The sequence below is a fragment of the Lepisosteus platostomus genome, chromosome 4 (genome assembly GCF_059453375.1).
Source record: "Lepisosteus platostomus isolate fLepPlt1 chromosome 4, fLepPlt1.hap1, whole genome shotgun sequence".
Classification (NCBI taxonomy): domain Eukaryota; kingdom Metazoa; phylum Chordata; class Actinopteri; order Semionotiformes; family Lepisosteidae; genus Lepisosteus; species Lepisosteus platostomus.
The window spans coordinates 53,644,274-53,659,347 of record NC_142614.1 but is presented as its reverse complement, the minus strand read 5'-3'; the positions used below and the strand labels follow the sequence as shown (position 1 = coordinate 53,659,347).

Genomic DNA, 15,074 nt, shown 5'->3' with positions numbered 1-15,074 from the left:
ATCAGCTAATCTGTATGTTTTGTTAATTTTAGTACATATGTTGAAAATCAAAATCCATTCACAGCTATTCATGTCACTACAGGCTATGTTGACTCTTATATAAAATTATATTTTGGTCATATACTGTACACCACAAATGTATTTCACACTGCCAGTCTCCGATTAAAATCCTGTTTACTCCTGGCCTCATTATTTCTATGAATATGTAAAACTCATTTTTCCCCCTAAAAAACTAAACAAAACAAATGGTTATCTGCTTTAGAGTAAACACAAAATTAAAAGCATTTGTGGTTTGGTGTGTCCAATTTACCATTCAGGATACAGAGAATAACAGTGCTTTTGTGTCTATCTGAAATATACAGTATGAGCCATAAACCTAAACCTTTTGTCTGCCTTAAAGATTGTTAAATAGGGTAATATTTCTCCATGGCATTCGTGGAAGCAGAGCAATGAAGCTACTCATACAGTATGTAATTAGACATGACTTCATATGTTATCAAAGATTTTGTCCACATCTATATCCTGATTCATGTTGTTTAAGATGTCTGTGGTTTGGGGATATTAGCATTTTAGCCCCCCAGATCCTTACAGAGCAAACACAAATATAATAATTGATTTAAACCACACTCTTGCTCTGACAAGTTAAAGGCTGCAGTGCTGTAAGTGGTGAATTACTGCTTGTAATCCCACTCTTAGTATTTTGCCCCATGCTGTTAACTCTGGTTTCTTTGGAACTCATTGGATGGTGGAGTCCTTGGAAAGCTGACAGGGTCTTAACCATAATGTGTTGACATGTTAAACATTTTATTATTTAAGTCTTGTAAAAAGTTATGTTTAGGCACATGTTTAATTTAGATGATGAACTGTAATGTCATTGTTAGTTAAATACAATGATTGAATAATAATCTTGGCACAAAAAGGTAGTCTCAACACAAAACCAGCAAAACAGCAACAAATTAAGTCATCAATGAGAGCTCACTAGACATGTGAGATTTAGAAAGGGGACTATTATTATTTTAATGAGTGGCAACCATTTTCCTTCCCGATCTGAGAAGTTGTGGTGGAAACTGCCTAACTGTGCTTACATTTAGTCTTTAATAAAAGTATTCTTGAAAGTCCAGAGGCCACTTAAAAAGAAAATGTCTATTTCTGTTTCATGTGCTGCTTCCATATGCTTTTATGTTAGTGCTCTCTTTAACATTCTGAAGTACAATTTAGTGATGATTTAATAATATTTAAATTTAACAAACAGATATAATAAAAAGTCAACAGCACTTAAATGCGTTTCACCTTCAGCAATCAAATATATCATGTAAAAAAAATGTATAAAGCTGTTTTTACTGTACGGGTTTGTTAAAGTTCTTTGAAGTGTGTTAATGAATTTAAAAAATCAAGCTGTTCATGACGTTGGTAAAGAAAAATGTGAAAAAAAACTCAATAACAATTCAGTCATTATGCTATTAATCTGAATAGCAATTCAGTTATTATTGTACAACTGACAAAATATTTTTGTGATTTGTTTTGTTTGCTTAACATGAGCCTTTTAATCCCAAATTACCCTGCTTGCACAAATAAAGTCACACAATTAAGATCTGCAACTATATCTTTCACTGACTTTATGTCAGTGTTATGCAATATCTTAATGAACTATCTGAAAAATAACAGAGGGTTTTAATACAGTTCAGTATGTTCATCATGTCCTGATGATGACAGCATTTTGGATAGCTGATTGAGATTTACTCAAATGCCTGTGAAGTAGCAATGTTTTTGAAATCACCGTGCCAGGGAATAATTGTAAAGTTTTCAAAATCCCTTTTGCTAAAATGTTTTTATTAAATTATTTTGATTTAAATTCTTTTCTCTGAGGCACGGAAGATCTAACATCAAAATCTGTACATTCATAGATAGAATGTAACTCATATTCCTATTCTGATGAACACAAGATACACTGAGTTTATTAAATTAAGAGGGCTCTACACTATATCCCACATGTATAGTATTACTCTTTTTGTGTATCTCTTTATTTTTGTACACAGCATGTGGTAGTGGTAAGAATGTGTGGTTTGTCCTCACATAAGCCTTCATGGCTTTGGCTTCTTGAATATGGCCTGATTCAAAGTTTAATATAAAACTGTTTTGAGGAATCTTCACATGTTTTTGATAACAGCAAAAATAAAAAAAAATGTTTTGGGCATATACGTCTTCAACCAGCTGTTTTTACTTATCATTTATTTCTAAATTAGTGTCATACCCCATGTCCCAATAGGAGATCATGCTTCACTATTTCCATATCTAGAACTATACCTTTTCTTATTTAATATCATATTTGGTTGAATGTACTTTTGTACTGTCGGAGTTTCCATTGTCCAAACAAGATTGATTGGAAGAAAATATTTTTAATTAAACTGAAACTGTTGTATATAAATGTAAAAGTAAGCAATTACTTAAAATTGATTGCAAAAATAAAATGTTTACACTTATTTGCAGCTTTTATACTTTGAATCCCTGAGTATATATTTATGTGTAATTGTTTTTTTGTGTTTTTTTTTTACAGTGAACGTCCCAGCATCTGTCATGGAAGCGATGTCCAGACAGGAGACTCTTCAGCCCTTCAACAAGACCGGCAAACCTCCCTCGGCTGCACTGCTCCGCTCCATGGTCTTCCCACACTCTCCCTGCACAAGGAGCTTCTCTCTTTTGGACAAGCCTGGGCATGGAGAATCTGGGTTTAACCAGATGAATGCCAAAAACCAGCGGGTTCTCGCCAGCCCAACGTCTACAAGCCAACTGAGCACAGAGTTCAGCGACTGGCACCTTTGGAAGTGTGGTCAATGCTTTAAGACTTTCACTCAGCGAATCCTCCTTCAGATGCATGTGTGCACACAGAATCCTGACAGGTAAAGCAGATACCTCCAGTGCTTTAGAGCTGAAGGCTCATATTTTCTTCTTTGCACCACTTATTACTCATTTACACATCCCTTTTCAATGACTAAAGTACCTAACTTGTTTGCTCCTCTTGTTTTCCTTGAGGTAAATGACTGTATAGTTTCCCTCTTTTTTTTGTAACCATACTTCCTAAGAGATTAATTTCCTTCTTCTCAAGAAAGAGGAACTCTCTCTCTAGAGCGCTACTCCTTTTTAAAGATGGGTAGATCATTGTGGTTGTTAACAGCCCGACCGATAGGGATTAGGTGGGAATTAAATACAGATATGTTGAGACAGAGTTTTACCCTTGATGACAAAAGGTTTTTTTATGTTGAAAAACGGTCTTTATGATGAAAGAATTCAATCATTAAATAATCTATAAACATTGTTTTAATTTCTGGCATTTGGGATAAAAAAGATAGACTTTAAAATGGGTAGCTTTGTAGTGAATACACTTTATACTTCGGGTATTTTTAATTGATTATTGTGTGTGCTTTCTTGTACTCTTGCTTTGGAAGAGTACTGGAGTAAAAGGGCATGATTATGCAAAAACAAAAACTTTCTTTAATTGCTGTAACATTTGTAATTTTTTCAGTGTGTGTATTGTCAATCTCATGGCCATTTTACTCCAAACAACAATATAGTCAATGTTATTTTTTGTCAGTCGTGATTGGAAATGGAACAGAATCAGCTGGTGATAAATGATAGCAACTGTGTTAATTATTTATTACCATGATATATCTTAATTGTACTAACATTAGTAAAATAGTACAAGAAGAGTGTGCTGTGTCAGCTCTGCCACTTGGGGAAACAACTAAAAACAACAAAAAAAATCTTTTACACAATTGTTAACTCTGATTGATTTTATTGAACCTAATGAGTGTAATGTACATTGGTTTTTTCCTTTAAAATGACCTAATTACAAAACATATTAGTAAACTTTGGTTCCATTTAAAAAAAGATAGTGAAAATAGTGCAAAGTTGATAATATGTGTTTTGTATATTTATAAATATCCATTAATTTACAAAATACAACATATGCTGATTTCTTTATAATTACATTGTTTGTTTTGAAGTTATTTAAATTTAGTTTTTGTTCCAGATATATTGTTAATTACTTCTATAAAACAAAACATGGCATACGCTTTTGGTTCCTGCAGATAAAAGATAAAAAAGCTTGGCTATTAGTGACTCTGATGCTGGAGCAGCCATTAGATAATCTGTAGGGCCAAGAGGATAATAACAAAGATTAAATTTATCTTAGGGTTCTTTCCATTGTTTTGATGTTTTCTCTTCAGGGCTTCACAGAAACCTCATATTTCTGATGTATTGTAACTGCTGCACTTTAAAAAGAATTCCTTTTCCAACTCCTACTTTTTCCATTGCAATTAGTTAATTAACATTGTATTTTTAATAAGTTTACCTAATTTTCTTTAAATGACTCATTTTAAGGCTTTTAAAATTACCCTAGAATTTTTTTAGAACTGTATAAGTGCTTCACTAGGGGTCCTCAGTGAAATGCATTTGTTTTATGCACTTGATCTCACTACGTTGTGCTCAATGTTTTCTTCTTGTTGATCTAATATGTAACTAGGAAAGGCCGAGAGCATGTAGAAATAGGATTTTGTTTAATTATTAATTGTTATTAATGGTAAATTTAATAATGGAATCTAAGAATCGAAAGGAAAAAAAATATGAATAATCATAATGAGATTCCAATGTAAAGAAAAAATATGAGGCAACCTGAAAAATACAGCTTTTCTCAAGTGGTTTATCTATCTGCTTTACAATAAAGCTAAGTTGCAGATTGGATTGATTTTAGTTAAACATTGTGAAATGAAGAAGGAATTTCATAGTGTAAAATACTGTTTTTATAATGATAAAGTAAACAGCAGAGTCCGAATATATTGTGTCATTTAAAAATATAATTTTCTTTTCTTTGTAAACTATAAGAGCATGTTTTATTTAAGTTTTTCCTTGCCCTTTCTTTTTACCTGGTACTATATACTATTTCAGTGACTTCAAAAAACTGAACTCTTAGCTTCAGTAAATACAGTACATCCCTTACAAAATGACTTAAGGGTTTCTATAGAAATGTCCCAGCTGGAGAATTGGTACCTTTCTATACAAACCAAATTAAACAGTAACTTTCTAAATTGATACATTAGCCTTAAATCTAAATAGGCCATCTATAGGTTATTTTTATAAGGGATCTACCACTGGTGTTCTTAATAGTAAGGACATTTTGAATTTGTTACATAGTTAATGCAGTTAATCCTGTAGGAGTTGTATCACAACTAATAGTAGTTTAGCACACAGCAGTGATTGAAGGGAAAAGCTCAGGCAGAAACTCACCATTCTAACTTTTAAGAATTTACTTTATAATGTATTTCAGATTCATATTAGTATTTTAAACTGATATCCAGTAATTAAAAGATAAGGGGAATTTGAACCTCGGGCAGATAAGTCAAGTTAAAAATACACACAAAACATCAGATCTAACAGGTTCTATATGGTTTAATTTTGTATATACTGATGTTCAAAACTATAACATATTGAATTAAACAGAAAATGTCTAAACTGATACATTAGCCTTAAATATAAATACTGTATATATTCAAACTAAAAATGTTTAAGCTTTTAGTCTGTGTCTGGTAATAGTATTTTGCTTTCTTCATGAATCCTTAAAAAGAATAAAATATAATCTACTTGCTAGAAATAAAATAAAAAGTCAAGATACTTCATCTCTTAAACAATCTATAATATCAGAGATGCTTCCTGCTGTCATACTCATTTCAGGGTTCAAATGCAGTGTGCAACGTCCCTAAACTTAATTAAGTACTGAGTGGTAATGAATTGGAATTTTTTGCTTAGCACTATTTTTCTTCAGAGCATACAAACCTATAAATCCACTGAAGCTGTCAAAAGGAAATACCTACCCTAACTGTGATGTGGAGGAAAACAGATGCCACTTATTCAATAAACTAATATCCATACAGAAGAAAAATGTTGCCTGGATACCTCAGAGTCGAAGTCTGTTTGAATGTTTGTCAATATCAAACTTTATAGTCCTGAAGTGAGGATAAAATTTAGCTGAACAAGGGAATCAGGTTCTGATATTTGGACATACGAGTCTTTGCACACAGTAAATATCATCATATATCTGTTTTTGCATTTTTGTTATTCTTTACAGCTGTAAGACTGATCAATGTTAATCTCAAAGAATATGTCTGCTTTACTTTGTGAATTTAAATACATTTTGCCATGAGTGCAATATATGAAAAGTCTAGAAAAAAATTGCTGACCCACAGCTGAAAGCTGCTACAGTACCAAACAGTTTAAATGCATACATTGGTTTTGTGAGCTACAAGTCAGCAGGACTTTTCATCTTCAACCTTACATAGCCAGAGCCACATAATCAAAATCAGCAATATAGAACTATATATTATTTTTTTCTTATTGCCTTATAGCCTTAGGATTTAGATAATAATGCTAGCAATACAATAAATCCACTTTAATTAAAAAAAATACTTAAGTAGCTGAGAAGGAGTGATGTACAAAAAGAAGTGTGTTTAAAAGACTTTTTTTCAGGTGTAGTAAAAGATGGGCCTGTTAATGATCCATATTGCAAGTGCTTAGTAAGATCTGTTCATTTATAATTTGTACAGAGAAGATAATTCTTATTGCAGGTAAAAATATCCGTTCAGGAATCAAGTTGTTTTTCATTATCTGTAGCGCTCAAAGTTCGTAGGTTCACTGTATTTAAAAATGTCTGCTGTAGCCATAAAGAGGCATCTTTATGTCAATTGCTCAATTTGGTAACATCAGGTTGAAGAACTTGTGGACAACATATTTTATTTTTTGAGACTTTCAGTACCCTATAGACACACAGTAAGTTCATTTTAAATCTGTTCTTATGTTCGTAATTTTGTAGCTCTTTCCCAGACCATAGATATTAAATTAATGTATAATTCTCTAGAAAAATACAAGTAGCAACATAGCCAACAACCTCTGATTGACCTTTTGTTCTCCTGTCTGTGAAGAGGAAACATAGAGGTGAGATCTGTACTGCTCCATAGCCTGTAATATGGATTATATGTACCAAATAGCTGAGAAGATAGGATAACCTGGAAAAGTATGATTGCCTCAGTGTTTAACTATGTTTAATATGTTATTATTGGATCTTGTACCAGGTGGTATCTTTGGGTGGATGGTAACAGGTACAGGTTGAGCTGGAAGGATTGATGTTGCATTTGAGACTGTAAAGAAAGGAAGAGCAGAGGGATTTGAGAGTATAAAGCTGCAAATAAGGAATAACCACTTAGTCCCAATAATGGTGTCACTATTGAGATTGTTTTATACAGAGCATACACAAAATTGTGTACACGGTTTCAAAGCAATTGCTTTGTAGCAAGAAGACAACCTTACTGAGTAAATTAACCTTTATATTGACTTTTTATTTTAGAGAAATAAAATATATCACAAAACTAAATGGACAACCAAATTTACTGTCAAACTTTTAGGTTAAAATACAATAATGAATAGGTGAGTTTCCATCCCATTCACAACACTGTATGCTGGTAACTGTATAAATAATTTTCAAAGGTGTAACTCCTGGAAGCTCCTCAGTTCTTTTGCAGTTCTCCATAGCAGAGAATATCTTCTATTGGGATGCTTTTGATAAGATTATTCAAATATCGATCAGGTAATTCAGCAGTGGCAATACATGGCAAACGCAGTCAGCTTTACTTCCACAGAACATCTGTCAGCTGTCAGGTGTACTGAAAGGGCTGCGTGAGTTCTCAGGGAGACATACAGTAGTAAAAATGGATGCCCACCAGCAAAGCTACTCCACACTTCACTCAGCTGTAGCCGAGCACTGCAGCCACTGGGACAGGTCATCCCATGCATGTCATGAACAAAACACATCTCTTAGATTAATAGCATCTCCAGGGCTGAAGATTTTAAATTTATTTTCCTCTTGAGGTCCACTGTCTAACTCCGCTACTTTTCTTTTTCCTGACGGTTTGCTGCATGTGCAGGCTTTGTTTCTTTTTGTTCGTAGGGAGAATAACCAAATTGTCTATCATTGAACTGCAGGAACAGAGACCAAGAGAGTTTATCGGTTTGGTTGAATTTGCATTGCTGGGTGAACAACAAAACAATGGGAAAATGAAACTGAATAAGCGGATTAAAGTACAGTATAGAATGGCCCACTTAAATGTTATTTGTTTTTTGTTTGTAAAATAATTATTCATTATATCGGAAGTGAGTACTTCTAAAGGAAAGTAATTGCTATTATGTTGACTTAACTGTACCAGTACTGAAAGGAAAGTTGGATATAATGGTTGTTTTTCATGTCTAATGTAAACTGATGACTCTGATGTAGTTTGTGCATACAGCTAAGTATTTTTGGTTTTCTTTGTCAAAAATGTTAAGTTTTATAAGGTGATAAGAACTTAACTAGTGCAATTTTACAACACAATAATTTGAAACCTCTAAGATGTTTGAAGGCCTTCTAATGTTAAGTAGAGTGATCTAACTTCCATAATTATTTATTGACAAAAATTGTCAATGTTCAATATATTCTCTCTGAAATAGTTTATGATAGCATTAACTAATGTGCTCATCATTTCATAAGCACGTAACAATTTAGTCATTAAACAGTCCTATCAAAAGGCTAAAGTTGAAAAGGCTTTATTTAGTGTCCTATTAAGATTATCTCTATAGAAAGTAACTGAAGAATTATTGGTCATTAAACATTAATGATCTCCTTTGTTATTACTGGGAATTTGTTCAGTGTAAGTTTCTTTTAAATGCTTATTTATTAACAGCAAACGGTCTGTTCCTCACTTCATAAAGAGATGGTCTTTATTCTCATAGTACAATATTTTTCATTTTTTATATTTCTCAGACACTTATTTAAATTATTTTTATAAGATAAAATGTGGCTTTACATTTACAGTATATGTCATTTATTCAAAGCTCATATAATTCATAAGCATGTGGTTACTGGTAAGTAAAGGTGGAGTCATATTTGGAGTAATATATGTGTTCAGAGAGAAAAGGATGTCTGTTTCTTGATATCACACTGTGCAGATAGATAAATGGGCTGCCGAATCCCAGAAAGCGAAATAATATCAAAATTCAGATGATCTCTGCAATACACAGTAAGTCTCTATGTACTTGTTTTGAATTTATTTCAGTGACCAGGGTGAAAAGGCACAATAATAGGTAAACTAATATCAGTATACTTTAAATTGATTGATCATTTTGATAAAATCAATACATAGCCCAGAGCATATTCAAGAAGACCATATTAAAGCAACTGTGCAGCATGCAGGCCTACTGAAAAGCTTGTGGAAGAGTAGAATGATGAAAAGCAAAAAATTGCAGCCTTTCGTGCTGTTGGAAATATTGTGTATGTTTTGTGAAATATTGTGAAAATCAAGTTTAAGAACAGAAGTTTACTGAATTCCGAGTGTTATAGGAATACTAGTGATTTTTGTAACAAAATGCCTTTGGAGTTTATGGTCTGTCTACATATGGCTACGTGAGGTGTGGGTTAGAGTGCCATAAAACATTGAAATGGATTCTAGGAATGAACAAAAGATTAAACCGAAAAGCCAAAGAAAATACATTTTTAATTCTTACCTACCTTCTTTTGTCTCTATCGGTTCAGAGGCTAATCAGAGATTTGTGCTGACATTTTCTCTTTAGTGTGTTTGTTTTAATAAAGACCTAAAGAGCTCCCTACAATTGTGCTGTAACAGTTGAGGACATTATCTGCTCAATTTCTCAAGGCCTTGTGTTGAAAATGGTGTTGTGTTAAACAATACCCAGCCATTAATCATATAAAAAAAAATCCAGAATCAATGCCCAGAGCTCTGAAGCATTTTACAATAATAGTGTTTGTAATCACTGAAGCAAAAAGCCACAATTAAAAAAAAGTATTTGACAAATGAGGAGTCATGGTTTCTATATAACACAATTGTGTTGTTAAACACACTTTATCTCTTTCATCTTGTTTATTTCCCTTTGTGTCATTTTTCTTTCTCCTCTAAATCTGAAGGTTGTGGGTATCTGAACTAAGACCTTGCAGTATAATCAAGGATGCTTATTATACAAGCAGTTGATCTGTAATGTACAGTGCAAACTCTTTAGACTGCCATCCAGAATTATAGAGGACCTCAAAAGGGGGGACAGATTTACATTATCTTCTCCTTTTCATGGTGTAGTTTCTCTTTGTTTTATGTCATGTTGTTGGTATGATTTATTTGTAGCCAAAGAAAAAGATGTGCTCATACTTGTTTAATGTATTTCTGCTGTTTTTTAAGTTACTACAATAGGTCTTCACTGACACTCTTCACTGAGTTTTTTGTTTTACCTAAATAGGTTATTTACATTTCAGGTGATTGGTCTTAAATCTAGCTTGTCCATGATATGGAAGATAAATTTTGAAAACTGTCTGAAATAAACAAGAAAATGTTTAAAGTGATCCCCGAACAAGTCAGTGCCTATTCTGGAGACTTTGAGTGTGATGACTCTCAATGTCAGTTACCGCTCTTAAACATTTCAATTTAAGAGCATGTGTTTTGTATACTTTGTATACTATTTGTGTTTGTGTACTGTTCATAGTTGTGTTTCTTATTGAGAGACACTTTTTGTAGACATTAAGATAGCTTAGTTATAAGTTGAAATATCGGCCCATTTCAACAAATTGAATAATTTAAATGTTCCTTCCTTTCTTCTTTTGCTTCTGCTTGACTAAGTCAATTAAAGCAATTTTAACTTTAACTCAAATATTTTCATAGGTTAATGGATTTATTAATTTTTTATACCTGAGTGAATCACTTGGGTGTTAGGCAGTAGTGATAAACCTTTTCCAAAATATTGTTTATTTAGATAGTTAATTTCAAAGTATGTGCTATATTTTCTTTGTAGTTTTTTATTGACCTTAAAAAGCCACACATGGAATTAATTAACCATATTAAGGAGTGGGCCTCCTGAGAGTGGCTTAACTTGTAAAGACTGAGAATTGGCTGACTGCTGCTGAGGGTTTGGCAGGGATTAGTCAACCATGGTTCTGTAGACTCTCCACAACAGTGATCCCTGCAACCTCACAGACTCATGCAGGCATGCAATTTTGTTGGTGAAGGGATGTGCCTTTCCTCCATTCTGGACAGAACCTCTAGTACAGGCCTGTGCTGCCCAAAATGTGCTAAAGGATGAGTGGCTCAAATGTGTGTGGGTTGGAGGAGGTAGCCTGTTCTTCCTCATTCTCCTCTATGTCCAGTAGTAGTGATCGTAAACGAGAGCTGAAACTGGAAGAACTCCCAACTGGCTGTTTCACATTGGTGGTGTAACAAAAATAACTGGCAATCCTAATTTTTCCTAAAGAAAATATATTCAATACAGCAGAACTCACACAGTTACAAATCATGAATCTCCAGCCTTCATCTTTGAATGACACCATCCTGCATTTTCTGTGTCTCTTTAAATCATCAGAAGTTGAAAACCTTTTGGAAAATCTGCTTAGTTAGGCCTTAAAGGACCCATAGAACTCCAGGATAAGCCTTTCCTCTCTTCCTAATTTGTTAATGATTTAAAGATTAAGAGGACACCTGACGGACTGTGAAATTTAAGAACTAGAAAAGTCCCGGGACTTTTAAGAGATCTGGTATTGGTCATCAACACAAATTAGATGTAACCACCAATTAGCAGAAGCACTACAGTTTTTTTTAGGTCATCAGGCTGTTCCATACGACTATGTATCAACTGACATCCGTTTTTCATGTTCCACAAAGATAATGATTTCTTCCAGGAAATGGGCAATTTTAAACTTGAATCACTAGTTTTGCAGAATGTAACTTATTTTGACAGCTGAATTCTCTTTATACCTTTGTACGTCCCAGTATACGGTATGTACATTAATATTTAGAAAAGCATCATGTATTTTATGAGACAACATTTTCAATGACGTCTTTAGACAAGGAGATCCATTCACCAGTAGATTAATACCAGTTTTTGTTGTGTCGCATCTAGACCTTACCAGTGTGGGCACTGCTCCCAGTCCTTCTCCCAGCCCTCTGAGCTTCGGAATCATGTTGTCACCCACTCAAGCGACAGGCCGTTTAAGTGTGGCTACTGTGGGCGCGCCTTTGCTGGGGCGACAACCCTCAACAACCACATCCGCACACACACCGGGGAGAAGCCATTCAAGTAAGTAACAGTGAGTACCACAGCTTCTTATGCAGCATTTCTATACCCCTGATAAGACTTTAAAAGGCTAGATATCCATGTCTCTAGTGTACAGTTGTGTTAATGATATGGACTGCTTCTATCTCCTTCTATAAAAAAAGGCACATAATCTCCATGATTCTGTTTGATTTGGAGCAGTTCACATAAACAGTGTCCCTAGGTGGCTAGTGAAGAGACATGTTATTAATGATTGAGGTGTGGTCACAGTCATGTGGGAGTCCAGACTGTATCCAACCAAAACTGATAGCATTCATTTGCAGTCCCTAAGTAAGAATAATATCTACTTAGAATAGAAAGTGTGTATTTCTGTACAGTGTAAAGTTTATATATGTGTAAAGTGTACAATGTCTGTTAGGTCTGCATAGGAAAATGCATTTGGTCAAATATAAGACGAAAACCTGATCCTTATTCTTGTCTCTGACTGCTTGTTTGAGTCATGAGTACAGAAGCCTTTTAGCAAATATTCTCTGAGTCATGGAAAGCAATCTGTAAAGATTTCCAACAATCTGATTGATTTTATCTGGGTTTCAGTGTAAATAGATTTTTGTAATTAATTGAAAGAGTTTAAGGGTCAGAATGGAAAATAGATTTCTATTAATTTAAAGGTGCTTTACTTATGTGTGACCTTGTTGACTCCAGTTAATTTTTTAACACCTAATGTCTGTCATGTTTTCAATAAAGCTACCATGCAACTCTAATTAAAGCTATTAAGATGCTAACTGCAACCATATCTATTACATTTAAAGAAGGGTAGGTTATTCTAAATAATATCAAATTGTGATGATAATATTTTTCAAGCCCTATTCAAATTATTCAGAAATACTGACATACAGTACTATTACTTAACAAATGATGCTAATTTGCTAATAAAGAAATATAAAGTTTAATGGCACTAATAACTAAGACATATATCACATTTATTTCTGATAAGGTAGATATTAAACATAATTAGTTATTTACTAGCACTCAATAAGTTGCATTTCAACAGTAAAGTACCAAATATGGAATAATAAATAATACCCATACTAAATCAATCATAAACATAAAAGAGCTTTTCATGTACTGACACAAATATATTAAAGCAACTTGAAAATGATCAGTCACATTAATGCACACAGAAATGAAAACAAAATACTCACAATTTTACGTGAGATACATTTTTTAAATGTCTTGAGGACTAATAATATGACTATTATTATACTACAAACTAAAACTAACTAACAGGTTATGAAAATAATACAGTACATTTTCTTGTTAAGTGAGATTTCCTTATGCTTTTCCTCACTATTGTCTTCAGGTTCAGAACTAATATTTATAATATTTACCTTCCTCCTCTTCCTAAAGGATATGATCCCTATTAAAGAATCAGGAACAAAACACTCTAGAATGAATTACTCTTTTGATAGACAATTTTAAATATATTTTACTGAAAAAAGATTCAATGTTATCTTAATATTATTCAAACTGTAAAATATCTTCAATAGCTTTGACTAATGGTCCATATACAAACAAAATTGTAAATGGCAATTGATGCGTTCTCTGCCACTCAAACCATTAATAAACAGTATTGATTAGAATGCCTTAATACTTCAAACAAAAACACAGTAGCAGGCAAGTTTTGCTGGTGATAGAAGTTTATTTGGGGCATACTAATCCAGTAACTAATCAGTTTTCTAATAAGCAATCAGTGATACACAAATGTGTCATCAGCATTTCAGAAGCTCCTCAGAGGATGATGCCCACAAAGGCATTAATGAATACACCAAGAAGTCTTTAGTAGATCAATACTCCTGAGTTATTTTCATTGAACTGAGAGGTTTGATACATTAAAGCTGGAATTTTGTATTTGTCAAGATCAAAGAATAGTTTTTAGCAGAAAAACCATCCGTGTAAACGATTTAAAAAAAATAGTTTTTTAAAAAAAGATATGAGAAAAATGTACACTTTTGTAATGATTATGTGTACTACAAAGTGTGATTATTGGATATGAAAACCTAATAAAAATGGGTAATTTGGTAAAGATAAATGTAATGATAAATGTTTAAAAGATAAACAGTAGGGTCAGTAAAATGACTACCAGTACATTTTTAAAACAATTTAGAAAAATGTCAATATTGTTATTAGCAATATACTGTATCATATAATCAGCTCACTTTATGTAATAATGATGAGCTGTCTAATCAGTTTACCACTTAATATTCACTCTTAAAGGATCACTTTACAACATTTCCCCAAAGAAATTAAGAAAGTTTCTTATAGTATTATTAATATATACAGTATATACAATTAGAAGCTCTAGGTTATGTAAAAAAGAATTAACTAACATAATTAAAACAATGCATGCCTTTGAAACTAAACTTACCTGAATGCATAGTACTGTTAATTTAGTAATGCCATTAGCTTTTATAATAAAAGCGCCTGCAACGCATTTATGTTATTAACATATTGAGCTACCTATATAAAATGGTGTACAATTAACTGAATTCCTTCAGGAAACAAACTGTACATTATGTGTATGTTTCTCAGAGCTGGATGAATTAGCAGTAACTAAAAGTCATTTTGTTATCCATTTCTCCTTGGGGTTGCGGAGCATAAAACCACAAAAGATGCTCCCTTTGATAGCTGGCCACTGAAAATCTCTTTTTGTTCTTTATCTATTTGAAGTGACAGTGATCCAGGCTGCATCTGGACAAGTCTCTCTGGAGAAATCACCTTCCTCTTAGGTTATTGACAGAGCCCTCTGTTCTGAATCATGCGGGCCCTGTCCCATCATAGGCTTCAAGGTCTGAGAAGTAGTCACCAATTAGACCCCTCCAGCCTTGTAAAATTTCCAGGTACTTTTAAGTGTCGGTTGTGATTAGGCTGCAGGACATGAGAGCCGTCAGATC

General features: G+C 33.3%; 1 protein-coding gene and 1 long non-coding RNA gene across 5 annotated transcripts in view; one reads left to right on the top strand and one right to left on the bottom strand.

Annotated features, from left to right (window-relative positions):
* The window catches only part of LOC148673430 (uncharacterized), a 399,373-nt gene that overhangs the window by 289,125 nt on the left and 95,174 nt on the right, over positions 1 to 15,074 (bottom strand). The window lies entirely within an intron of this gene.
* prdm6 (PR domain containing 6) overlaps positions 1 to 15,074 on the top strand; it is a 67,855-nt gene that overhangs the window by 50,353 nt on the left and 2,428 nt on the right. For 3 of the 4 annotated variants that reach the window (XM_088629862.1, XM_088629865.1, XM_088629861.1), the window contains 2 exons: positions 2,555 to 2,897; positions 11,971 to 12,147. In XM_088629862.1, the coding sequence (XP_088485988.1) occupies positions 2,555 to 2,897; positions 11,971 to 12,147 (520 nt within the window). Of the gene's footprint in view, positions 1 to 2,554; positions 2,898 to 11,970; positions 12,158 to 15,074 lie in introns of all 4 variants that reach the window. The other variant, XM_088629864.1, reaches the window with a different exon arrangement.